The sequence below is a fragment of the Epinephelus fuscoguttatus genome, linkage group LG7, assembly GCF_011397635.1.
Source record: "Epinephelus fuscoguttatus linkage group LG7, E.fuscoguttatus.final_Chr_v1".
Taxonomy (NCBI): domain Eukaryota; kingdom Metazoa; phylum Chordata; class Actinopteri; order Perciformes; family Serranidae; genus Epinephelus; species Epinephelus fuscoguttatus.
Window position 1 is genome coordinate 24,257,939 of NC_064758.1, and position 27,516 is coordinate 24,285,454.

The 27,516-nt window shown below is 42.0% G+C and overlaps 2 protein-coding genes and 1 long non-coding RNA gene across 5 annotated transcripts in view; 2 read left to right on the forward strand and 1 right to left on the reverse strand.

Annotated features, from left to right (window-relative positions):
* The window catches only part of rarga (retinoic acid receptor gamma a), a 47,461-nt gene extending 39,021 nt beyond the window's left edge, over positions 1–8,440 (forward strand). For both annotated transcript variants that reach the window (XM_049582301.1, XM_049582302.1), the window contains 7 exons: positions 1,092–1,240; positions 2,320–2,461; positions 3,510–3,673; positions 4,080–4,256; positions 4,899–5,103; positions 5,338–5,496; positions 5,746–8,440. In XM_049582301.1, the coding sequence (XP_049438258.1) occupies positions 1,092–1,240; positions 2,320–2,461; positions 3,510–3,673; positions 4,080–4,256; positions 4,899–5,103; positions 5,338–5,496; positions 5,746–6,104 (1,355 nt within the window). In that variant the 3' untranslated portion in view covers positions 6,105–8,440. The remainder of the gene's footprint in view (positions 1–1,091; positions 1,241–2,319; positions 2,462–3,509; positions 3,674–4,079; positions 4,257–4,898; positions 5,104–5,337; positions 5,497–5,745) is intronic.
* Positions 8,441–12,714: 4,274 nt separating this feature from the next.
* Positions 12,715–26,913, reverse strand: calcoco1a (calcium binding and coiled-coil domain 1a). The gene is made up of 15 exons (XM_049582305.1): positions 26,705–26,913; positions 25,257–25,421; positions 25,067–25,169; positions 21,352–21,554; positions 20,947–21,159; positions 20,501–20,649; positions 20,324–20,393; positions 20,054–20,209; positions 19,464–19,718; positions 18,403–18,528; positions 17,926–18,021; positions 16,935–17,022; positions 16,507–16,754; positions 16,169–16,260; positions 12,715–13,962 (listed from the first exon to the last, which is right to left on the reverse strand). The coding sequence occupies exons 2-15, from the start codon at positions 25,386–25,388 to the stop codon at positions 13,935–13,937; spliced, it is 1,959 nt and encodes a 652-aa protein (XP_049438262.1). The 5' UTR covers positions 25,389–25,421; positions 26,705–26,913; the 3' UTR covers positions 12,715–13,934.
* Positions 21,574–27,516, forward strand: part of LOC125892345 (uncharacterized) — a 43,035-nt gene continuing 37,092 nt past the window's right edge. The window contains exons 1-2 of one of the 2 annotated variants that reach the window (XR_007449732.1): positions 21,574–23,139; positions 24,170–24,258. This is a non-coding gene — a long non-coding RNA (uncharacterized LOC125892345). Of the gene's footprint in view, positions 24,259–27,516 lie in introns of both variants that reach the window. The other variant, XR_007449733.1, reaches the window with a different exon arrangement.

Sequence of the window (27,516 nt, forward strand, 5' to 3'; positions counted from 1 at the left end):
CCTGGCAGGGCTGCACTGAGGAATTTAGGGCCAGGAAACAAGAGAAAAATAGGGTTTGTGTGTCAGGGGGTGGTGGGATGCAGAGTTAAGGGGGGGTTGAAGTTTGAGGGTAACTAAGGGTGAAAGTTGAAAGAGGTGCTGCTGGGTAAGTGGACGTTCAAGTGTGCAGCGTATGGATTCCATACTTCCCCCGAGCAACATGTGTGTCTGTGAGTTTGTGCAGGCTTGCATGTGTGACGGGGGTCTGGTGCTGTGTGTGTGCAGTGGCTTATGTTTCTCAGGGGAAGTATGGAATCCATACGCTGCACACTTGAACATCCAAAAGAGCCTGAATGTGTTCCTCTTTGGAATAAAGTGAAGTTTAATGTACCGTAGCAAGTATGCGACTCGAGGTAGCGCCGACGTCACAGCCGAGCTTGAAAGATAGATGAAGACTTTTGCAGGCATGTATGTTTGACATGTGTCTTCTCTGTGCGTGCAAGATGTCATCATGTGCCGGTGTCAGTCTGTGGAATGAGGAAGAGCCAGCTTTGACTCCTGACTGTAAAGCTCATTCTGCTACCTGGCCTTATCAGACAAGCTGTCGATCAAAAGCACTCTTGCTTACTGCTGTAAAAAACAGTTTTGTCTCTGCTGTCAGACAGTCATCCTTCATTTGTTTCTCGGCGTGCACACGAAACAAACTCCCCGAACCTGCACCTGAGTGCTGCCCTAGGGTTGTAATTGGTGCCTGGAATAATATAAACTGTAGCCAGTAGTTCATACTCTATTCCTCCTTCTCTTTCTTATCTTATCATTTCTGTCCCGCAGAGCGACAAGCTAAAAAGGAGCATGTGATAATGTATCTCAGTCCACCTCCAGGCCAACTAAACATAACCGTTACTCAGCATCTCTCGCTGGCCTCACAAATCAAATTTAAAAGGGAAAGCTGTCGGCTGTCATATCATATTTGAATGCAGTTCAACACACTCAATTATCTTCTACATGTATTGACAAGTGCACATTTGACATTTCAGTCTAGCCGTAGGACAACGATTCGTGACAAACCATGTGCTCATGTGCTGTCCTTTTTTTTTCTTTCTTCTCCATAGCGGTGGAGACCCAGAGCACCAGCTCAGAGGAGATGGTACCCAGTTCTCCGTCTCCACCTCCCCCACCTCGTGTCTACAAGCCCTGCTTTGTGTGCCAGGACAAGTCCTCAGGGTACCACTACGGGGTCAGCTCCTGTGAGGGCTGCAAGGTGAGAAGAACCTGCCAGAGCTGTTTGAGCTCTGCTTTGTCTGGATGTATCACATACAGTTAGAAAAATGCTGGCTTGCAATTAGAGCCGCACTGAATAGCTTGAAGCTTCCTTCATAACATTGACATTCATATTCTTAATCAACATGCAAATGCTGCTTCTGTTTTTTCTTTGTGCATGTCTGTTCATTCTGATTAAACCTGGTATTTCTGCACAGCTGCATATAAAGATAGGAGATGATACGTTGGGTTGTTTCTGACTCGTGTAATCCAAACATTTCCAAACGTATTGAAAAGTGATAGTTGTAATCATTCCCAAAATTTACAACAACAAAATATTCTTCTTCAATCTATATTTGCTGGCGTTTACCCTTTCAAAAAAAAAAACATTTTTATTACGGTTTGGACTCCCACTTGCCACACACAAAGGGAGGCACGCACCTGTTTCAACAGGAGGCTCTAACAGCACCATAAATTTCAATGATTATTATTATTTCATCATCATTTCTCTCCCTTATTGGATTAACCTGCTCCCTGCATGTATTTATGTGGACAATACTGCTGAGTTATGTTCATTAAAGAAAGATGTTTAAAAGACCAAGTCATTTGCTCTGACAAATCACTTTCAGTTTGAGTATCTTGATAAAGGATTTAAAAATATTCAGGGTGATAACAAACTATGATGACGTACATTTGAAGCTTCAATTGAAAACCTTAATAGAAATGTCAAATGTAAAAGAAGAAGACACACAGTACAGCCCTAGTTACGATTTATTTTAGATATTAGTCACCTGTCCTTTTCATGAAGATAAGAGGGAAATAACAGCTTTGTTTTTAATGTGGGTTCGACTGAAATGTGGAAAATGAAGTGAAAAGGCTCAATCACTATAACACAGAGTTAAAATGTAAGAATGTTTTGTTCTCTCCTGCATTCAGGTGAGAAAAAAGAGAGGAAAGAAGGGCAATTATGAAAGAGAAACAGTTAAATGTCACATCCTAAATTTGATGACTTGACTATAATACACAATCTCTCTCGCTCTTGCCCTCTCCCCTTTTGTCTCTTGCTTCCTGATGCTCCAGGGTTTCTTCCGCCGCAGTATCCAGAAGAACATGGTGTACACCTGCCACCGAGACAAGAACTGTCAGATTAACAAGGTCACACGCAACCGCTGCCAGTACTGCAGGCTGCAGAAGTGCTTTGAGGTCGGCATGTCCAAGGAAGGTGAGCCCTCCGAGACCTGGGTCCCAAGAGATGGAGAGACCCACTTCCAAAACATGGATATTCACTCATGTGTGAATATCCACAGACACACACACACACAGGGCTGCAGATTCTTTCAGACATAGATCAAGACACAGTGAGATATACCCGAGTACCTTGGAGACGTTGGCAGGCAGTTTAAATTCTACTTGGCTCGGATCAGATTCTTTTTTCTTTACCACCAAAGGAAAGATCTGACCTGATTCACACGGTGTGAACTTATTGATCTATTAATGCTCAGTCAGAGACTCTGGGAAACTATGCAGCAGAGAGTGCAGAAGCAGATGATGAGCCTCGCAGGGGTGGTGATCAGGGCGAGGCTGGGCACTGTACCAATCATATGACTAATCGCTTTACGAAATGATCCTGACTTCCTGTTTCACCACAGAGCCTCGCCCCTCTGGCCAACACAGACACTGCTTTCATTCATAAAGACAACAGAGCAGAAAACAAGATTTTGACTTTTTACAAAGCTGGCGCCGCCAGGATTCACGCAGTTTGCCGAATCCAACACAGTTTAGTGACCTTTTTAGTTTGACCCTGTGTGTGTAAGTGGCAGTGTCTTGCCCTTGACAGAGCCCGTGGGACATGTATGTGGGTGTAATGTTTGTGTGGGATGTGTGTTAAGACCGGGATCACATTGTGCCTCTGCTATTACTGGATATCCTGAGAGGAAGGAAAGTATGGGAGGAGGAGGGAGAGGAGGCAGAGAGTGGAGGACCAGCTTATGTGCACCGGTCAAGTGGATAGAGAGATGGACAAGGAAGAGAGCGGGTGATAAGAAAGAGATAGCCAGTGTCCGTCCCGTGTTAAAGGAAATATGTTAATACTGTTAAGAGCAAACCTCTGTTGCTACTGAGTTCTGGTTTCCACCAGCGAGCACGGTGTCCTTGACAGTGGCGAAAGACATAGAGCATGAGTGCAGTGGATGTTTTTACATGCGATCACAGATAAAGAAGAGGAACATTCTGTTGCTGATCTGTCTTCCATTTTGTTTTTCTGTACAAAGCGGTGCGCAATGACAGGAACAAGAAGAAGAAGGATGTGAAGGAGGAGTTGGTGCTTCCAGAGAGCTATGAGCTGAGTGGAGAGCTCGAGGAGTTGGTCAATAAAGTCAGCAAAGCTCACCAAGAAACCTTCCCGTCACTTTGCCAATTGGGCAAATACACCACCGTAAGTGGCGAACACACACACACACACACACACACACACACACACTCACTCACTCACACATACCCTACACACCACTGTTCACTCATACTGTGTGTGGCAACATTCTTCATGCTATGCCGTCACTGAGAGCTCCCAGATTGCATGCAAAGACGTAAATTCACCGTAGCTTTCCCAACATAGTAGTGGTTTAACTAATTCAGTTCCCCATTAAGCCATCTGTGTGGCCTCTGAATGATTGATGCAACATGTAAATGGATTTTTTTTCTCCCTTGATTGATGTAAAATGTAAATGTGTTGTGAGGCTCGGACACGCTCGTTCTTGATGCAAACAGGGTTGCACACCACCTCTGTAACAATGATCTGTGTGTGTTTGGTTGTGTGTGTGTGTGTGTGTGTGTGTGTTCAGAACTCCAGCTCAGACCACCGTGTCCAGCTGGATCTGGGTTTATGGGACAAGTTCAGTGAGCTCTCCACCAAATGCATCATCAAAATTGTGGAATTCGCCAAGCGGCTGCCGGGTTTCACCACCCTCACCATCGCTGACCAGATCACTCTACTTAAGTCTGCCTGCCTGGACATACTGGTGAGGAACCAGTGTTTTGGTTCTTCCTTTTGTCCTCTTCACTTACTCTTTACTTACAAATAAATTTACTTGACAGATGAAGGAATACTGACATCTGGTGGCGACTAGTGGTAGTGCAGGAAGGTTTGTTCAAATAATAAGCGTGCTGAATCTTTGGCATGACAATTGTCATATTACTTAACCAGTTACGTCAGCAATTAAGATTTTTGCAGCAAAAATATGTGAAGAGATTGTAAAATACGATGATTTGTATGATTTAAACTACTAAACAACATATAGGACTACAAGCACAGCTGAAATGGTTACCCGGATTATCAATGAGGTGATTGACAGAACTGTTTTGTTAGTTTCAGCCATGTGTCATGGAAAAAAAAATCATTATTCCAGCTTCTCAAATGTGAGGATTTTTCTGCATTTAGGACATTTAATTTGACATTGTCCTGATACATACTTTTTCCTATGTAATAGCTTTGTAATGTAAGACTTTTACTTGTTACAGAATATTTTTACAGTGAAGTATTAGCACTGTAAAGTTCACAGTATTGACACTGTGAGCTGATACCCATCGATTAAGTTACTGACAATGTTTTGGTGCTGTAGAAAACCTTCTTACAAAAGTTTTCCACCCTCTCTTGCTCACAGATGCTGAGGATCTGCACACGCTACACCCCAGAACAGGACACTATGACCTTCTCAGATGGGCTGACTCTGAACCGGACTCAGATGCACAACGCCGGCTTCGGACCACTCACAGACCTGGTGTTTGCCTTTGCTGGCCAGCTTCTACCCCTGGAGATGGATGACACCGAGACCGGCCTCCTCAGCGCCATCTGCCTCATCTGTGGAGGTACTGCAGCATGCACATACACACTGACACACTCGGTTGTAAAGAGGAAGTGGTTTTGGTAAATCTGTTACAGCATTCGTGGCACTACTTTCATAGTATCGGTAAGACAAAGAGCTAAAAAAATATATATGTGTGAAATGAATTTTATTTATAGTAAAACTTTTTTCAACTCTAAATTTTTACATTTCTAGTATGTAGCAAAGAATATAATATAGTGTTTCCACTCTTCATCAGACCGCATGGATCTAGAGGAGCCTCAGAAAGTTGATAAGCTGCAAGAGCCTCTACTTGAGGCTCTGAAGATTTACGCCCGCCGCCGGCGCCCCAACAAACCTCACATGTTCCCCCGCATGCTGATGAAAATCACCGACCTCAGGGGCATCAGCACTAAAGGTCAGTGTGAAGAGAGTAAAGCTGAGAACAAGGTTTGATTCTGAAAAAGGCCTCACCGCTATCATAACCAATTTGTAACAGTGTTAGAAGAGCTGGTACAGATTCACTGACAAAGAGGGCTTTGTCAGTACCAAACCTCTACGAGCGTTAGTCTTTTGGTTTTTAGTTGTGCTCCCTATGTGACAGGGGAAACGTGTCTTTAGATTATTGTTAATAGTTAACTATAATCATCATGTTATTTGCTTCCAGGTGCCGAGAGAGCCATCACTCTGAAGATGGAGATCCCGGGGCCGATGCCTCCTTTGATCAGGGAGATGCTTGAGAACCCAGAGGCCTTCGACGACCAAACAGAGGGCAACGAGAGCCCGCCACCTCCGCCACCGCCGCCGCCACCACCAGCCCAGGTCAAGCAGGAAGCCGAGGACGAGGACGACAGCTGGGCCACAGAAAACGGCAGCGAGCCGTCGCCGGAGGAGGAGGACGAAGACGACGACGATGACGTGGGGGACGAAGATCGAGACAGGGGCTCGGACAGTGACGGGGAACCCTGGGGGGTCCTGGATGCCATAGATGGGTCGAGGAAAGGCCTCATTGGGAGGGCGCAGTGAACCGAGCATTTCATACAAACATGCACATACAGGTTCAAACACACATACATAGAGACATACAACACAACCTCACTCACTCTTCCACCTCAACAAGATGCTGGCCTTCCCTTCCCTCTTTCTCTCTCCGTACTGCACATCACTGTGTCCTCCACAGCAGAGCACAGCAGAGCCTTATGTGTACAGACACTTCTAACTCAGGCCACATGGTCCATGACAAGTGAACTACAGAAAAATAAAGTAAAGGAGAGATGACAGTAAAACCGTATGAACTCCTGGCGTAGCCAAGAGAGAATTTAAGGTGACAAAAAGAACAGAACAGTCTCTTTTTTTTCCACTATTGTTGTTTATATCGAAATAGGGGAACGGCCAATACCAGACACCAGAACTGAGCAGTTGATTCCGATGGATTACAACAAGCACATTTCTCAAAAGAAAAACAAGAGTACAGGGCAAAACCAAAATGAGTATGCTAATCTTTTGTTTTGTTTTTTTGTGGTTATTGCTTTTGAATATTGTTTTCACTTTTCTTTTTTTTTCAATTTATGAATAAGTCCATACATATCTATATACCATTATATTTTTTGTCTTTATTTGTTATTCTGGTTTTATATATGAATCCTTTTAGATGAGTTTTTTTCTTTGAAGAGCTTTCCTGAGAAGATATTCCGAGGGAAAGAAGGGTAATCAGAACTGGCTGGGTCTTCCTTATCAGCTACATATGCTTAGCTGGGGCTTTTTTGGGCACTTTGGCTCACTGTGGATGTCAATGATAATCAACCCAGAGAACTATTGTTATGTTGCAGTGACTTAATCAGTTTCTGTTATCAGGGAATTGGCATTATTCTATTTTGTTCTCGTTGCAGCCGGCTAATGCTGTCAGTGCAGAAAGTAAGTATCTTTGTGCCAAAGTTAGGAACAGTCATCTTTGGAGCATGAGTTTGACTACTGGCAGGGACTCCAGCCACGATCCAGCGATCCTCACAGCAGCAGCTCACACATGCACTAACACAAACCTCAATCTCACACACTCAAATCCCAACACACACGCGCGCACACACACACACACACACACACACACACACACACACACACACACACTCCGCTTGCTCTACCCTCAGCTGTAGCAGATGTGCCGACCTGGCATCGAGTGCCCGGACAGAGATTTACACTTGACCGTATATGTAGCACTTTTGTGATCCTCTATTCAAGCAAGGCACATCTCCTTCTCTGAGAGCAGAGCAGCTGTCTGTGAGCTCATATCTCCGTTAGCATGTCCAAACTGATGACAACATTTAGAAAACAATCAACCTTAGAGCACTCCCCGATGATGTCAGTAGACGAATGCACACTTTCAGCAAGGATTTTAAAGAAAAAGCATCCACACAGTAGCAACATCATGCATCAACGATCATAGACATATGCAAGTCGAAAGCAGGAATCTTTATGGAAGACATTTTGGAATCAGACTCAGGGCTTTTCAGTAAGGACCAAACCCTAGCTGCTTTCAGGCACGCTAGAAACAGGCAATATTTATGTGTGTATTCTTGACTCCGTTTTTTGATCAGCTCAACCCCTCTGCGTGTACATAGAAGGTGACAAGTCTTGAGAAACAGCGTGGATGCCAGTCTGACTCTCCCCAAAGGGGGGACAAATCACCGTGGTCGTCATTGCTGCCCCCGCCTGTGCTCGTGCTGGCATCCATGCAGCAAACTGCCTTCTCATCCCAAAAGCCATTATATCATCTTGTCTTCTTGTGTATATCCTCACTTCTCTTTAAAGGAGCTGTGGAGGATTATGTGTTCTCATGTATCATTTCTTTATTGCCAAAATGTCTCGGTAGGCGATCAGCTGGGAGAGCGCGGCTGATATACAGTACAGAGGTTTTTTTCTGTCTCTCTTTGAAGCAATATGAACATTCTCTCTGTAGCAGTGAGAGGTCCCATCTTCTGAGTATGGGCAGGTCTCCTCAGTGTGTGTGTGTGTGTGTGTGTGTGTGTGTGTGTGTGTGTGTGTGTGTGTGCGGGCATGTGTGCGTGAATGCTTTAACATGTTTTTGAGTCATTGGGTGAATGTCCTCAGCACGGTGCTGTCACACAAAAAAAAAAAAAAACAAAACTCTTGTGTGATGACCTCATCCCTTCTCTCTCCCTGCTGGGCTGTCATGATGTTAATGATGGTGACGCAGGCAGAATATTGAGATTATGTTGTTTCATGTTTGTTTTTTGTTTTTCAACATGGCCAAGGTGTTGTCTACCCTCTGTTTATGTCAACTCTTGTCATACAAAGAAAAGCCATATAAACAGTAAGAGGCACAATAAACTACTTTTGTGAGATTACTGGACATTTTTATTTAAAATTCCTGCAAAAACATCTTATATGATCACGAATATCACACACAGATGCAAAATTATTCAAGAGTGTACTGTCTTCTCAAGCTGTAAAGAAGTATCTTTAAATATGCAATACCACATGCATCAGTAGAGGGAGCTCTTGCACCATGGCTGCAGTGTGCCCTGCATGCAGCAGTGTTCACCCTGCATTGAGGAGGATAAGAGCAGGGTCTGTTGGGTCATGGAGAGCTGTGGGTGCAGAGACTAATAAATCACAGCCTCCTGCTGAACAAGGACATCAGATAAAGGTCTGTCCCTAAGATTTGTTCACTCTGCAGTTGGGGGTAACGTAAAGTCCCATAGTTTTGTCTCAAAGATAGAGTGGTTTAGGTAGTTAAAAAGTAAACCTATCTCTTATGATTTATTCTAACTTGAACAGGAAGATGTACACCAAAACATAACATCTAAGATCAGATATAATTAATGTTGCTAAATTATACATACATAAGATGACACATCAGATATTACTGGTCGATTAATCGGTTCTAGATGGTGCAAAGATGCCAAATGTTCTCATATTCCAGCTTCTCAAATAAGACATGCTGCTTTTGATGTCATTGTGAATTGAATATGTTGGGGTTTTGGACTTTTTGGTTGTCTAAAACAAGATATTTGAAGACATCGTCATGAGCTCTACAAAGATCTGATGGACAATTTTCCCCTTATTTATAATGTGTATCATGTTTTATTGTGATTAATAGACTAAACTGAGGCAGTAACTGTAACATAAATTTGGGGGCACACATCCTCCCACTTATTAAAATACACTCAAGTACCCCCCAAACACACACACACACACACACACAATATATTGATAAAAATATGTGCACTGGCATTGCCGTCCAAAATAATCATTAGCGAATGCAACATACTGTCGTTATTATTGCTCCCAGTTTTAGTATGATAGTGTACTGCAGTTACTTTGTGTGGTTTCCCCAAGTGGTGTTTCTATACCCAAGCAGAATCTAGACTGCTGTAGGTGCAATCAATGTCAAATCAAACACTGTACTGTCTCTCATTACTCTTAACTGTATTAAAAACATTGGAGAAGAAATTATGGGCCCCCCTGGCAGATTTGGTGCCCCCACCCTTTGTTGACTCCATAGCTACGGCCTTGGACTAAACCATTCATCAAAGAAATATCTGGCAGATTAATTGATAATGAAAGCAATCGTTAGTTGCAGCCCCAGATATTAGTCATGTCCATATTGGAGGTCTGCCAAGGAAAATGAAAGTGATGCTTCCAGTTAAACAGTCAGAACACGGTCCAGCATGCGCTCGGATTTTTATTGGACTCATGTGATATTTGATCTTTTAGAAGAGAGCATCACCTGAATGTGGTTTGGTAATGACCTGTGAAATGTGAAAGGACATCAGGGCCTTAAACTCAACTCAAAGTCAACACATTTGTGAGGGTATCTTTAAAACCTGGACGTGCAGACCACTTTTGGAACAAGCAAGTGAATAAAAACAAGAAAAACCCTTTAAACATTTTTCAGTTTCCTTGTTAATGTCACCAAAAATCAAGAGTTATACATTTGTAACAAATTTATCACCCTGAGTACATCAGTGTCACTGATAAGCTCGCGCTCTCTTGACATCCTGATAAAGAACAGGAACCCTCTTCGTAAAGGGCTACTGATAGTAAACATCTCTCTTTTTTTCAGCGCACCAGTGCGGGATACTAATGCCTCACCTTGATTTTATTAATAGACAGAGAGAGAGGGAATCAGAGGAGGGTGATAAACAGAGATGAGATTCTATCAATTATATGATTGCTTTAATTAACTATCATTAAAGACAGATCAATAACGCCAGACTGGAATTAAAATAAGGTCCATACATTATACACTATTTTACAAGGAACAATCAAATGGCCTCATATACCGAGCCCCTGGAAGGTGTTGCCATGGGAACCCATGGGAGGGTTTGGGTGTGCTTGGGGGAATTTAAAGGAGCCTGCGCGAGATTTCTATATACTCATCCTTCCACATCAATGATGCTGGATTAACTAATTACTTTAGGTATGAAGGCTTATTCACTGTAAATTAAAAAAAAATGTGTAAAAAGAGAGGCCCCTGGAAAAAAAGGTATAACTGTACAATGAATTAATAAAGGGTAAAAATCTCCCTTGTAATATTCTTGCAGCCTCAGGACATCAATTATTCATAAAAAATAGTAAAGAATCCATAAAAGTAGGTCATGAGTGCGGCATACCAAAGAAATTAATTTGAATATTTAAACAGAGAGCGAGAGCACAACCGCTGAGTTTGCTCTGAACATGAGCAAACTGCAGCGGTACCTCAGTCAACACACAGGAGAGATAATGGAGCAGGAGAGGCTGGCTCCTCAGAGAGTGATCGGGAGGATAAAGCTCACTGAACCCAAGTGCTCCTGGCAGCAGTTAGGGAGGAAGGGCCCGGGCTCAGGGTGTGATAAAGGCAGAGAGTGACCTAGGTTTGGTGTGATAAAAAAAACTGGGGTCTTTCTATGTGCACCTAAAGCTATATACAAGACAGAGAGGCGCATATGTCATGTACTGGATGCACGGGTCGCAATGTGAAACAGCACATCATTTACAGTGTGCCTCTTACTCGGGTCAAAACAGACAAAAAGGACATGTTCGTCATTTGTTACATATGCAGCGAGTCCGTGGAGGGTTGGGAATCAGTCAAGGGAGGAAAGGAGAGGTGAGGGGAAGGTGAGAAACGTTTTCAAGTACAAAGACCATAAATTTAACACCTTCCACTGTGCGAGCGGAGAGGCAGGCGGGCGATCTTAAAGAAAGGGTAATGGAGAAAGTGATGAAGAAACGGGTAAAGGTATCTGTGACAAGAGTGAGAATGGAGGGTGTGCCAGCTGGGAGGAAGAGGGAATAAACAAGGCCAGGTAGAGGAAGGGGTGATTTGGGGAAGGGGAGCGAGAGCTGGGGAAAAGCAGGCGTCGGGGTCATAAAAACTAGGAGATGTGTTCTGGCCTCTGGGTCTTCATATCTTTTACATTTCTAATTAAAAGAGATAAAGAGTGAGGGAGTCATCAATCCCACAGTGATTTCCCAGTTAAGGTTTTAGAGGGGGCTGTAAACTAGGCAGCCCGGCATCATTGATTTTATAATTAGCTATCGTCACCCCAGACTTAAGATGGAGGGAGTGTGGTAGAGGGGAGCTTAAAAGAGGGAGCCGGAGACTGCCCGAGGAGTGGGAAGGCACAAGGATGAAGATGATGAGGAGGTCAGGCCTGAGGGGAGAGTGCGGGGAGAGCCAAAAGGTGAGTAGAGAGAAAATCCAGAATGAGAAAAATCTGAATCAGGCAATGAGCCAAAAGGGAATACAGGTTATATGGCTGTGTGAAAAGAAATGGCATAGTTAATTACCAGTGAAATGTCATGTGAGGATCAAAATATTGCTATGATCTTTGGCCAGAAAAAGACACATTACACCTAATAATGGATACATAAACCATTTTATTATACAGAACCCCGCCCAAACCCTGTTACATGACTGATAAGAAAATACACGGCGGTGTACATGTGGGATAACCTTCGCACACAAAACTTCAAAACAAACCATAACCACTGGAGCTTTATTGCAATCGGAGACGGTGTCCCGACGAGGAGCACTCGTACTGGAGCTCTCAGTGGAACAGCAAAAAACATAACTTCCCTATAAGACATAAAGTCAGATTACAACCACAAACGAGGACTATGGAGAATACATGTAGTGTAGCGTGCTATCTTCTGGGGAAGGAATACCAGGCTCCTCAAAACACTCCCACTTTTATACAAGGAGACTGAACATGTACTGCAACACCAGAATACCCAGTGACACAAGGTGAACGAGAGGTTCGTGATCCTGTTCCTTCAGTTCCTTTCACCTTAAACTCAACATGCCGGCATCATTCCCTTTCATTAGCACCAATATCTTGCAACAATATAACTCATATATCAAATCTTAATATAGTCAGAGTGAGTATTTGAAATGTAAAAACAGAAAGTGTAGATAAAATATATACGTAAACACAACACACAATGGTAATGATTAAGATAATGATGAGAGGACATATCGTTAAGTATCCATATATCAACTTTTCATCTAAAAACTCTTCTATAGTAAAAATAGGGTGCAAATACAGCAGATAAAATCAAGCATCAAAGTGTCTAGCAAATCCTCTTTTAGCCAAGCATGGAAAAGTTTGTCACACATTGCACAGACAGTTGTGTGAAAAAAAAAAAACCCAAACACAAACTAAACCTGAATATAGTTTCATTGCAGCATAACTCAAGTTAATTATAAATAGAAAATCATGAAAAATGCATACAGTATTGATTAAAAGGTAGGCAGCAATTTTTATTAGGCAGTATATTGCCATAGGGCTGAGGGAAAATACCAACACCATGTCATGGTGTCAGGATCTATAAAGATGATTTTCTTTGACTCCTTATTTTCATTGTTTTAGGCACAAATTTAGAACTGCATGAAGATTTCTGTACAATACAAACCGTAACAAACACTAAATATCCAAATGGCCAGCTAGTAAATTAGCATTTCAATAATTTTGTAATGTAAAATCCAGGATCGTTAACGTGTAAAAACCGCAGCTGATCCATAGTGAAAAGCTTACGAGCGTTCATTTTTATAATAATGATGATATGACGTTACTAAAGTAGAAAGTTGCATCTGGCATCTATTTAATAGCTTTTAAACACAATCTGTTCAATAAGCTTTCTATTTCAAATGCTTGTCCATCTTATAGCGCGCCTCTGCGTCACTAAATCTCCTTAACTGCATCTGCATGACAACAATCAACTGCTAACGCGTGCAAGAAAGTGCATATCAAATCTTACTTCTGAGTAAATGGAGGAGAAATATGATGTCATAGACTTACATTACTGCAATATAATTCTAGCATGATGCTGTATCATTACTTTATGCTGCCGTGAATAGCGCTCAAAGCTGCTGTGGAGAATTTAATGCTGGAATAGAGTTTTGCCATGATTTCCAGTGGAGCCGGGCCTGCACAAAACATCATAATTACAGTGCCTGTCATGACTCCTAATCACAAATGTCATAAAAACGACATAACATCCATCGTAAAGCTCTCGACATAGCAATGATTCAACAGAAATCATTCTGCTACAACCTGCGAACTCTCAAACGCCAGAGCCCATGCCCCAAAAGCACGCTGCTTCAAACTGTGCAACAGTCTTATGTCAGCCACCATGAGCATTATGTCATTCCTAACAACAAAACAGCTAAAAAAACACAACAGTCTAGGAGGGGAAAACCGAGGTTCACGGCAGATACGATGTAAATTGCATATTAACATTTTGTCTGTGTGGTGAGTGAGCTGTATATGTGCTTGTTAGTGGAAGTTACGTGGAACCACACCGTCCTCCTTCTCCTTTTTTTGTTCGCTGTGGCCGTGGCTGGATGTCCACTGGTTACCATAGTGAGGTGTCGGCCAGATCACTGGAGGAGGACACAAAGCAGAGTGTGCGTGTGTGGAAAAACTGAAAGAAACACACATTCTGGTTGAAAGAGTAGGTTAGACTGAAGGAGCGGGTGAGTGGGAGAGAGAGGACTTTAATGATGCTGAAAATTGGCCCGTGACTGCGGTACACCCCTCAGGTAAATCATTGCTACAGCTTGCTGTCAACTTATCTGTCCCCTTGTCCTCCCATCTCGCCCCTCCCACGCCCCGGCTCTGTCTCGCACAGTCTCCCCCGCCTCACCCTGACTCAACTTCTTTTACGACCACATATTCAAAACTTCCATCTTCCAGCCATACTCGCCCTGTCACCATAAATAATTGGTCACATGTGTCTGTGTGCATTAGCAAGCTTTGAATTCATTGTGTACGAGTGAAACCGTTTCAGAGTGAGACCCGAGGTAGAAAGCAACTTAGTGATCAGCTACTATGCTTAGCAAAAATTTAAACTATTCCATTCTTCCTTTTGAGATACTTCTACTTCTCTACATTTAAGAAAGAAATATGATACTTTTTACTCGCCCGCATTTGTCTTGCTGCTGTGTTCACTAATTACTTTGCAGAGTAAGGTTGTACACACAAATCAAGTCATGAGCTCATAAAATATGACGCATTGCTGGAGTTTAAAACCAGCCGGCATGACAGGGAGAAATTTGTTGGCTTGTTTGGCCTCAAAGAAATTTTCATTTTAATATGCAGCCAGGAATGCAAAGCCCCATTTTTCGAATAGTAAATCTTCAACTGTGCTCGATTTGTTGTGATTCACTCGCCCTTCATTAATCTAAAATAAATCCCACAATATATTTCAAGGGGAGGGCAAGTAGCATGTCCATGTGTCCAGTCACATTATTTTCACCCTTTAGAGGCTATAACCACAGTACGATATGAAATAGTTATGTCAGCGGCAACATTAAATACTTACATGTGTAACAGCGTGAAAGACAGTGATGAAGGAGTTACTTAGATCCTTTACTTAAAGGGACGGTTCACCCCTAAATCAAAGTTGTGAGTGTGTGTGAGTTGTGGAGTGTTAGAGATATCAGCTGTAGAGATGTCTGCCGTCTCTCCAATATAATGGAACTAGATGGCACTCGGCTTGGGGTGCTCAGAGCCCAAAAAATACGTTTGAAAAACTCAACAGCAATGCCTCTTTCCAGAAATCATCACCTGGTTACTCAAGATAATCCACAGACCTTGTTATGAGCTGTTTCATGTTGGAACTATTTTCTTTCTACCAATCTACACCTGCCAACTGGAGGCAGAAGGAAGCTGCATCTACTCATGGACGAGAGGATGCTCGTGACAGCACAGGATGTAAACATTAACAGCACCCTCCTCGACTGAGCTGTTAGCTCAGTGGTGCTGGGTAAGCTAGCAGTAGAGGCACGCTTCCCTGTGCATGGTGATAAGGTTGCCAGGTGTAGTTTGGTATAAAGAAAATAGTTCCTACATGAAACTGCTGATATTGCTGTTGAGTTTTTCAAATGTTTTTTTTTTTTTTTTTTTGGGCGCTTTTAGCACAGTAAGCTGAGTGCCATCTAATTCAATTTTATGTGAGAGAAGACAGACATCTCTACAGCTGATATCCCCAACACTCTGCAACTCACACCAAAACAATCTAGACTGATAAATAGCACTACAGGTAAGAGGCAAAATATGTATTTTCTGATTTGGTGGTGAACTGTCTCTTTATGTAAAAATACCATTTCAACAATATAAAAATACTCCATCACGAGTAACAGCTCACAGACAACAACAGACAGCTATAACATGACAAGAAGCCCCAGCAAGACACTGCCTGCTTGTTTGTGAGAGGTCACAAGCTTGGCAACCACTTGTTGAATTGTTAACACTGCACTGTATTATGTAGCGGAGCACACGTTTGAAATAGCATAAAATACAACTACTCGAGTAAAAGTACATGTATCTCAAAATAGTACTTCAATAAGTTAGTTATTCATTAATATTCACCACTGGTGAAAGAAACTTCTCCTCAAAGCCACAAACATTTTACTGTAAATACAAACACTTCATACTTAAATACTGGAAAGAATTTTGAATGCAGGACATTTAATGGAGTATTAATCCTATGATACCTAAGAGCTATGGGTATAAGCAGTTTTTCCTCCTGTGTGTGTGTTTATATATTCTGTGAATGACTGTGTGTGTCTGAGAGGGAGGCTGTACCTGAGAACAGTGTCCGTGTGCTCAGGCAGCAAAAGTGCTGTTTCCTCTCCAGAGCTGTGCCTTCCACACTGAAGTGTATCAGATTCCTCCTCCTTAACACCAGAGAGCAATACACACACACACACACACTTAACACATGTCTGTCCAGAGGCTATTACAGTCTAATAACTTGCAGAATAGCGGCCTAATTGCTTCTAGGAGATAATGTCTGTATCAAACGACCCACTGCCCATGTTTAACTGGTGTGCACAGCTATCAGCATGAACACATAGCTCATTTTCAGTATCACATGCAATTAGACTATAGTGATGCTGAACGGCTCAGATAGCGTGTCTCACCGAATCAGAGCTGTGCGCCAGAGTGTCAGCGTCAGCCTGGTGGGGCGAGGAGAGCGGGGCTGGCTGGTTGATGACCACTGCGCTCCTCTCCACTTCCCTGGGGGAGGGAGGAGGGGTGGCAAGGAGCAAGGAGTCCGGCTGGCCCTGCTCACATAGGCTGTAGTGCCCCAGAGGTCTTGGTGGACGGAGGGGCTGCAAAGCCTCTGGGTTCTCGTCCTCAGAGTCAGATAACGCACTGCCGGGCCGCCCTGCCAGATAGAAACACAGGCAAAGAGAAAGCGGTCACTTTTCCTCAGAGCGCTGCTCCCGTCACCCCGGCGACACAGGCCATTCTGAGCAATATTTAGTGTTGCTGTTGAATGATAGTTAACACTTTTATTGTTCACATCTGCAGGGCATACAGTAGATTAATGTGTGGCTCCATTCACCTGTAGAGGCACTCGGGGCAGCGCTCCACTTGGCACTGGCCGCTGTTCCCATCTTCTGCTCCAGCTGACAGATGTACTCCATCAACTCCTGTAGTGGAAAATACAGCCATCATATCACACACCAGGGCGGGACTTTCATCATGGCTTCAGCAAGCCGTCACCCTCATAACCCTCATGATGTCCAACTTCTTCCAAGCCAAAGCCACATAAAATTGTTACACGGCAAATACACAAACACCACACTTGCTATTATATAAATATCATTATCACTGTTCAATAAACATTTAAACATTTGTTTGATTTACAATGTGTCACAGATTGGCGGCTATGCTCCCATATGGCAGATGTTAAAATTAATCTGGACACTGATTTTTAAAACATTGACCATCTACTCTGCCAGTAGCAAACGAATGTGATGGTGGTTAGCCAACAAAAACTCTGCAGGCACTTTAACAGCGGCAGCACTGACTGCCCTGAAATCCACTGATTTATATTGCACTATAAACAATTTATATTGCACAATAACAACTAAGAAGACAACAACAGACAGAAGATTCCCAACACCTGGGACATTCACAATCCCTGTATACTTGTGTATATGTTACATCGGTAAGCTTTAGGACATGAATACATTATTAATACGGCACTTTCACAAAAACAAATATTATTCATAGAGGCACTAAGCTTACGAGTGGTACAAATTGTAACAAAACCTGTGCTAATGTAATGACCAAAATACAGCAGTTGTCAGGTGATTAGAATAAAACAATTACAATTTACTTGTTAATCCATACAAGCCATTCATTAGCCTTGAGGCTTCATCAGCTGATAATGAACAGGGCACAAGGTCAGTCAATGTGACACCATACGTGCACTGTTTACACATGAATATACCATCTCAAAGCAGGATAGTTTTCCCCTTTTTTGGACAATCTCTCCGTCAGCACAGATTCAAGTTGTCCACTGTGACTTATCAAACTGTGTTTCTCACCTGTTTCTCTGCATGTAGCTGCTCCTTCTCTTTTTGGGCCACCCTCAGACTGGCCTTGAGCTCCTGGAGCTCCCTGCGGGTTTCACTCAGCTGAACCTGGAGGCCAGATATCAGAGGACGACAGGAAATGTTAGATTTCGAAGGGGACACAGAGGACTTTTATTTAGACAAAATTAAAGACATTTACACCATAAATTAACGCAGAAAAGACACAAATGGGTGCTCAAAATTTTCTGGATGAGGATCCCCCATTTTGTATGTGTACCCAAATGTTAAAACTGTGCCGTATACAGAGTGAAGTTACAATGATAGCTTGAGATTCTGAAGAATTACTTTTTAAAGAGATTAGTTGAGAAGATCAATACTACTCTCATTTCTGTATGTAGTTTAATTCACTGCTAACACACTGAAGTCAACTCACAAAATGACCCTCTAATAGAACACTTAATACAATAACTTCTTAGGAGTCTTTCTCACCCGGTTACAATCCTTTTCTCTCCCGAGCTCGACGTCCAGCTTCACTCTCTCCATTGTCTCCTCCTGAAGCCTCTCCTCCATCCTCTGCATCTCTGTGTTGAGTTTCTCCAGACGCTCCTGGTCCTTCTGTCAGGGTGACACACATACCGAAGTTAACTTGTTAGTAGTTTATTCACTTCATGTCAGTCCACTGACATCACTCCATATCTGTCATACTGCATCTTTACTGGACTTTTGCTACTGCTGCTAAAGTCTGCACTCTAGTTGTACTTTTATATACATGTTTTTATGCCTAAATGTAATACTTTGAACTTGTATTGGCTAGACTTTAGTATAAATAATAGATTTGAATCTTATTGTTTCTCAAAAGAATTTCTTTGCAAAGTATTAATAATAAATCAAATATAAATAGCCACTTCTCATCCATAGATGTCCATATGTTTTACAAATTTTGTGGTTATTGAAACTCCAGAAGGAAAAATTAACCTTTGAACTAACCCTTCCCTCCCCTCCTCACCGTGGCTGGCTTCGGATGAGCTGTGATGTCTAAGTCATATAATATTAAGAGTGACAAGAGAAAGAAAAAACATACAGGGATGCAGGGAAAATGAATAGCTATAGAACAAAAAAAAATCATCTCTTAAAATATGTGACTTATTCTCTTTGTAAATCTATGTGAAATTTTAATAGTGTGCACAATTCGAGGATGACGAATTTGCAATTTTGTCATGCTTGCATTGTTACAATAAAGTGTTAGAATCTGGAATCTTCTCGGTATAAAACATAAATTTACTTCAGGCAATGAGGCCACTGGACCATGTGTGGAAACTTGAGTAAACTTCACAGTTTTAGCACATGATGACATAAACAATGTATCCCACTGTGGAGAGCTAAGGAAACATTTTAGCTTATAAGCCAACAGATGATCTAACAACACAACTCAGATAGTTAAACAGTAACGGGGCATAAGCTTAATATATTCAAACCTTTAACTCTACCAAGGTACATGAAATCTTCTAAATTCTCCACTTCAGATTTGATGTTCTGCAGCACTACAGTACCTCAGCAGAGCGCTGCAGGGTCTGCCTCTCCTGGGCCCAGCGGGCTCTTCCCTCTCTCAGGGCCAGACTGGAATCTGCAAGCTGCAGGGTGAGCTGGGCAGCCTGCAGACGAGCCTGATGCAACTCAGCCTGGCCGTGGTCCCTCTGGGCCACCATGGCACTTAGATCACTCTTCAAGCCCTCTGCAGCACGCTCGGTCGTGTTCAGACGCTCCCGTAGGGCCCGCATCTCCTTCAGTGTGGCCTCGTTCTCAGCCTGGTAATAGAGGGACAAGAGAGCATGTGTTGGCTACATATCTGTAACTGTTAGGTGATTTGTTACGCAACACCAGTCCTGAAAATAACTAGTACTGACTTTGGAATGCCACAATAATCTAATCTAATCTAGCTGGGGCTGGGTATTGGTACTCAATACCTTTAAGGTATTGACTGAAATAACTCTGTACCAAGTCGTATCAAAACTTCTATCAAATGACAGTGGCATTTGATTGTTTTTGCAAACACATCTAGTATCTTTAACTATCAACCCAGAGATTAATCGCAACCATCCTTTCAATCCCAGCTCCTCTGGGTTCTAAATAAATGTCCGACCTCTTTCCTGTGGGCAGTGGTGAGCTTTTGGGTGAGGGTGGTGATGCTGTTTTGGAGCTGCAGGACACTTGTGTCTCTCTGGGCCAGTGAATTCCTCAGGCCCTGAAACTCCTTGGACAGACTTCGAAGTTCACCTTCTGTCTGTTCCAGTTTGGTCTGAAACAAAGACAGAAATTACACAGATGGGAAAAGACAGTGAGAAAAGAGAGAAAAGAAATACGGAGACACAGGTTTTAACATGATATACAGCATGTTCTGAATTATTACTACCTGCAGGCTCTTTCTTTCATTCTCCTCCTCTTTTCTCTGAGCTCCTGCCCTCTTTGCTCTTTCCTTCATCCTGCATACACAGATTTGGTTAGTACTGATAATCAAAAGTATTCATGAGATTCACATAAAATGAAAAGGAGAAGAGACATAGAAAAAAAAGAAAAGAAAATGTCAAACCTTTCCAACTCTGTCTCTCTCTCCACAGTTCTCTGAGTCAGGGTTTTGATATCCTCCTCCAGCTCTTTGATTCGCATTTCACTCGCCTCCCTTGCATCCAATAAAGCACTTTTCTCCTGGGCTAGTGATTCTCCAAACGCCTGCTGCTCCTAACAGACCAGAGGCATTTTTAATTTTTATGAGGAATTTTAATTTATCATGACATAGGCTAGGCTACCCATATAAAAATGTTTCACATTTAACATTTTAGTGTAACAACCCAGACATTTTATTGAATTAATGTAGATTTTTATATTGAAAACCAGAGGATATTGTTTGAGCAGAGACGTGCTTTTTATCTGAGAATAAGGGCACAGACACAAAGAGAGGTATGGAAATGATAACAGGCAAATCAGTCCTAGTCAAATGATCTGGCACCCTGTCATTTGCATAGCTCTATACACCACCTTCTGCTCCATCTCCATCTCGTGAATCTTTTCTCGACTGTGCTTCAGCTCTCCTTGCAGTCTGGTGATATCACTTTCTATTTCTTTGCGTCTCCTGTCCCAGGCGTCTCTCGCCCTCCTGTACTCCTCCTTCTCTTTCTCCCTCTGCCTGTTTGCTGCCTCCAGCGCCTGCAGCAGCTCAGCGCGCTCTCGCAGACATTCCTGCAGTCGACTCTGACAAGAGACAGGAGGAAGCAGGCAGCGGATGGGGAATCATAATTGTGCTGTAGTCTTTGTGTGCCAGTAGTAAACAACAGTATTGATTTCCCAGCATATGTGTTTTATCAGCACTCATTAATTTTGCAAAACTGAAAACATACTCTCCTTCACTACCTTGTAAATCTATTCTGTATTTGTTATGCTCACCTGCAGCAGTTCGGCCCTGGGCACTACCAGCAACATATCTGTGCCTTCTTCCTCTCCATGGGGCTCCTCTTCAAGGGTCACCAGATCCTCAAGTGGCTTTGGAGCGCAGAAAGTAAATTTAGAGCTGCGGGAGCACACTTCCCCCTTAGCATCGATATATGCAAACTCATACTCTTCGGAGCTGGCCTTGGGTAGGTAGGAGGCTAAAAAAAAGTGGAAAAAGACACATGTTGACATTAATTATTAGTGGAAAATAGTTGTGTTTCGAAGTAGCCCAAATATATTTTTTAACTGGCTTCTCCAATATAGACTATTACAGGTGGGAAAAAAATCAATACAGCTTAGTATCGCAATATTTTGTGTAGAAATATTATATCAATACTTGGTAGCATTTTTTTATTATAAAAGTTATTAATATTACAGTACAACTTAAACTTTTAGTAGCCTACCAGAATGATAAAATAAACTGCTTTTTCAGATTAATTTTGCTGCAATAAAAATGACTGAAGTGAGATGAACAAACTAAAAACTTTATTTCACTAGATAAAACAGATGTTGACAAAGCTCTTCTTTGAGGACATCATTTTCAGTTAAAAATAGGTAATAAACGGCAAGATATAACAATAGACGTTTCTGCATTTGTCAACATATTGCTAAACCTTTAAAACCGCAATGATATTGTAACATGACTTAAGTATCCTATTGTATCGTAGGGCCTCTAGTGATTCCCATCCCTACTATATATTGTGTTGAACAAAAACAAGTGGAAGCTAAGTGCACAGTGGATATATAGGTAAATGCCTTTAATTTTTGGGAAAGCTTATCCAGGGTGTCTGCAGGTATCAGAGAGCTTTAATGCTTTTAAAGACCTGATCAATACACCTTTTAACCAAAGTTAGGACATATTTTTGGACAAATCATGGTTTACTTATTGAAGTATCGCAGGTAAGCATTGCAAGCAAGTAGTAAAGATGTGGTCTTTGGCAGAGGTTAGTGTTATGTAGAAATATGGTTATCATAGTGAGTAAAGTCAATCTACATTTGCCAACAGGTAAGTGCAAGTATGAAGTAAAATGACAGTATAATAGTTTTTGTTTTTTTGTTTTTTAAATTAACATTAGAAATGTGGACTTTTACATAGAAAAGCTTCAGTCATTTTCACCAAAAGAAATTAAAAAATTGGTAAATTAGATAAAAATGTCTAAAGTAGTTCAGACCTCACAAATTCAAACTTAAGACTATTTAATGACTTTGAAGGCCTTAATGTTGTAACACTGAATTTAAGACATTTTAAGACTTTTTAAGGACCTGCACCCTGTAATCACCTGTTAAGATTGCTATAAATCTCTATGAAACAGCCTGACGCTATTTTGGTATTCATACAATACTAGCCTTTATAGAGTTTGTGCATTTTATTTGATATTTATATGGCTTTAATATTGTAATGCATAAAACATTACATTTTTAAAATTATATTTCCAGTAGATTTTTTGCTGGACTGCAGCAACTTTAAATGAGCATAATGTTGCAGTACAGCTTCCAACCGACAGCGGCAGCACTGAGGTCATTCAGCACAGGTGAGCAAGGGAGAAAATGGCGTCGAGCGCCATTATTGATTTCACTGCGGTCGCAAACACTTCAGTGGGAATTAGCTGAGGTTTCGTCACATTGTACTAACCTGGTACATACTTTCTCCTCCTGATATATCATTAAGAAGTCCAGCTTGCCTCGACTGACTTCCCGTTTTCTTCCGTCGAAGTATTTAATGTGCACAGGAAGCTTAAACAGGTTGGTGACTTCAACGGTCCTGATTAGGACGATGTTAGCTAACTTTTAACAGGTGTTTCTTCCCTTTAGAGATGCCTCATAAAGTAGAGCAAAGTATCTGCTTTATGGCCACATTTGGTGCTTAGAGATATACTTACATTTTGTAAGGTACACCTGTCTAACTGGGGGTCAGCTTAGTTGAAAAATATCGACGTTTATCTCCATCCGTTCAGAGTGACGACGAAGTTTGTTACCTCGTCAAATGATGCTAGTGTTTAGGTTACCGTTACCCTCCGCCTACTGAAGTCAGAGCACATCTCCAATGTCTTAAAATGTGTCTTTGTATGAGTTAACCAGCGTTGACAATGCTGCTAAAGATACACTTGTTCCCTGTCTTACTGGGGTTCGCGTTAGCTTAACGTTAGATAATAATATCGACGTTTATCTCCATCCGTTCAGAGTGATTAGCCCTGGTGTTACGACGAAGTCTGTTCCCTGGTGGAATGACGCTAACGCTAGTGTTTAGGTTACCGTTAGCCACCGCCTGAAGACGTAAAAACACATCTCCCATGACGCAACATTTGTCTTGTTTTGTCCTGTTCGTATAATATATTTTGTTTGATAGCAGCCACGTACACATCCAAGAAGCAAATAGGCTTTGTTTAGAGTTTGTTAAGTTGGTAAACTCAGTGACTTCACTGTGAGGACAGGTGCTCTGAGGGGCAGCCTGCGTTGACAGGTGCTGCTGTTTGGCTAGCTCTAACAAGCTAACTGCTCATTAAACAACAACGTTTTCGCAACCTGCTATATTTTTACACATACTATATTAATACGATACCTGTTCGGTAAGAAGCAAAAATAACCTTTTGTTAATGGTGCAAGTCATGTTTTCTGTCTCACAGAAAGTAGAGTTTCCCTGCACTGACAGTGCCACTAAATGGTTTCTTGTTATTAGCATACAGTTGCATCTTCGTTTATTTCCTTGTTTAACCAAATGCATGTATCTCCACATTCTTAATCCTCTTTCATTTCTGTCCTCTCCTAATAACAGAGGCAGGAGCTGATGATGTTATACCTCCAGCTTCCCACTCTGACCGGAGAGCAGCCAGCCACAGCCCGTGACTTCATCCAGCCCATAAAGTAAGCTAACCTAATATTATCCTTATCTCACACAGGCTATAGCTTTAGGATGATTTACTTTTTTCTGTTTCACAACACGTGTACAGTAAAGGGGGCCAGATGGAAAACAGACAGGAAGAATGACATACAGCAAAGTTTATGAGCTGTATTGTAACTTACAGCACCCGCTCAGGTCACAGTGCAGGCAACCTTTTTTTAAATCACTGCATCGCTGATGATGATAAGGAACCATCAGCAGTTTCTTTAGACTTTCCTCCCTCTGCTCCCCTTCCAATGCAGAATGACATTGACAGTTAAGTTAGTGATAAATCACTCTACTAGAGGTCAATGCCACACCTGCTGCACACGTGCCCCTCACACTGAATCAGGCTTATCAGTTGCCACTGATAGACAGGACAGAGAGAACACTGTATTCTCCCATGAGTAGTGGTAGTCAGAACAGGCTTTGACAAAGGCATTGTCTTTGACATCCTCATTACTCAACCTCCTGCATCCTAAAGAAATTCATTCAAACCATGACAGAGACTGTGTCTGTGTTAGAGAAAGCGCTGTGAGTGATATTTCTCTTTTGTACGGGATATTTTCCTTTTTACATCTGTGGAAATACTCTTTTAAGCTAGAAATAACTAACATTTTCCTCCGCTCAATACGCCAGTCGCTAGCCTTTTGTGTACAAGAGAGCAATTCAATTTACAGAAACATCAATCTCCCGCTGAAGGTTTTATGTGCGGATCTAAGCACCGTACCAGTATAGATTCTGGCTAACTATGGGAAATAAAATACAATTAGAAAACAAGGGCATGACTACCCTGGAAGTGCACACAGCAGTTGACATCTGTGCCCTCTTGATAGTCGGCCGGGGCCAATGCCCAAACAAATGTGTGGTAGTCCTTCACTGACGACCATCCCACCTGAGGAAGAAAACATGTTATTTTACTGCTGAATACATGTACTCGTTATTCACTTGATTTTTGTGACAGTCATTAGATTAACAATACCTTGAAGAGCCCTATCCAGTCATTGCTGGCCCAGTTGTGCTGTGAGCTCAGTGTGTAGTGGCAGTCGACTCTGCTCTGAGGGAAGTAACTGCAGCCCACGTTTCTGAACTCCACCAGCCAAGCCTTTTCCATGGCAACACACAAGAAAGGCAGGCTATTCTGCACCTACAGGAAAAGAAACACAATGTTCAAACATGAGTTGGTAATTGTTCTTTTGGTTATTACATCCAATTTCAAAGTAGAAACTGACGCACATGGATAGATGAGCAAATTGTGAAATAGGTAAGAGGTGACCGCTGGAGAACAAACAAGTCAGAGCCGGCAGTCTGTGAATATTTATTCAGTGTAAGGAGATATCCTGACTGAGCACACACTTCGGGAGAAGCCACCAGAACTAAACCGCAGTGACAGCGTGGCCTTTGAGCAACAAGACATATTACATGTTTGTCAGTAGAGCTATTTTCAGTCATCGTCAACATCATTTGCTATTGTACACCGTCACGTGTAAGCATGGAGTGCAAGGTGTTTGGGGCCCTCCAGCATGTATAGGGCTCAAATTACACCTGCAAATACACTGTGAATTTTGAGGAATTCTTGCTGGCAGTTAACCACGTGGAGATACGTGTCACTTACAGAAAGCATTATTTATTCATTTAGCACTGTGTGGGGGATTGAGTCCTCTACGGGTTATATGTGCTAAAATGCTAGATGTACCCTGTCATGACATAAATTAACCAGACTAATATGACAACTAGGGTTGGAAATTAACTTCTGTGCCTTGTGGATTTCTAGGATCTTCCAGCCACTTAATATATTACCATTGTTTTGTTTTTGGCTGCTAGGTGAAGCAAATTCAGCAGCCACTTGTATGTTTTACCAGCATGTGGCTGGTGCTAATTTCAAACCGTGATGACAAAATGTGCAAGGAAAACATCTAGAAGGAACTCTTACAGAGCACGTTGCAATTGTGGATTAACTGGTTCTTTCCCATTCTTTATATTTATCTCCTGTGGTGGAGTCATAATCCAATTTAATTATGTGGGTGTTGAGTTTTCTATTTTAGTAAAGCATCACTCTGAACTTAGGAATGAGGGCAGAAACTTTGGTAAATATTGCACAACATTTTGCAGATGCCTTCAAAACCAGTAGATCAGTGGCAAAACTATACAGTAGCTTTCGGAGGGTTCACATTACATAGCACGAGGCTTGAGGCCCAACAGTAGCACATGTCGAGAAAACAGTGTACCGTGCATGTCGATGCAAGCTTAGGAAGATAAACGTGTAAACATGACGACTAAAAGCACATTTGAAACTGTACTCGGTAATTATCACCATCCAATTAGTTAATGTGCTGCGCGTGCACGTCAGGCGAGACAATAACAGGCTTTGTTAAGTACAAAAGACATCTGCGCACATTATCTCTCGGCCGTCTCGCGTATCTCGCTTACCTTTTATCGCCCTCACTTCTCTGAAAACGGTCTAAACGAGCCGTCTCTGTATCAGATACAGGAGTCACTATGCGTGACAAGACAACAAAAACATGAGAAACACAGACGCGTTTTTCCTCTTCGGGCTCAGTTGCTCCACTAACCCGAAACAATAACAAAAAAGCCAAAGCAAAACACAAGCATGACAGCTTCACTTACACCGCGGAATTATGGGAGCTGTTGTTCACCACGTCTATAATATTCTGCTGAACAACCGCTCTTTAAACTACAATCCCCAGGCTCAAAGCAGAAGAACAGAGGTCGCAATGGACGTAATATGATGCGTCTCATTAGGGACCGTTGTTTTTCTCATCGGATGTGAAAGCACAGAATTCTATTGGTTGTCCGACAGAGGTGTGCAGAATGACCAATGGAAATCAGTATCTCTTGTGTGCGATGAGGAAAACAACGATTAGCGATTGAGACTGCGAAACGGATGTGCGGAAGAGAGCAATCTGACCCTTTTTAAAATTTATGTTAATGATTTTTTTTTCACATGCAACGTTCACCTCACAGGCTACAAAGATAATCTTGCATATTTTTTTGTTTGTTATTATTGCGCATATTTTTAGCAGCTGGAAGTTGGACAATACACACTATGAAAGCTATTTAATTTGAATGACAGTAAAATATAAGTTCTCTGCTACCTGCACATAATCTATTTAATTTAATAGATAGTTCTTTGTTTATTTATTTATTTATTTATTTATTTATTTATTTATTTATTTTTGGCTGATCACTTAAATCATTGTCCCATAAGGTCCAGTCAAGCT

Excerpts from the sequence above, each read along its gene's own strand:
- calcoco1a (XM_049582305.1), bottom strand. The coding sequence starts at position 25,388 with ATGGAAAAGGCTTGGCTGGTGGAGTTCAGAAACGTGGGCTGCAGTTAC. Across the intron at positions 20,394-20,500 it reads AGAGAGACAGAGTTGGAAAG|GATGAAGGAAAGAGCAAAGA; the intron begins GTTTGACATTTT and ends CTGTGTATGCAG. Across the intron at positions 18,022-18,402 it reads GAGAAAAGGATTGTAACCGG|GTTCAGCTGAGTGAAACCCG; the intron begins GTGAGAAAGACT and ends TCTGGCCTCCAG.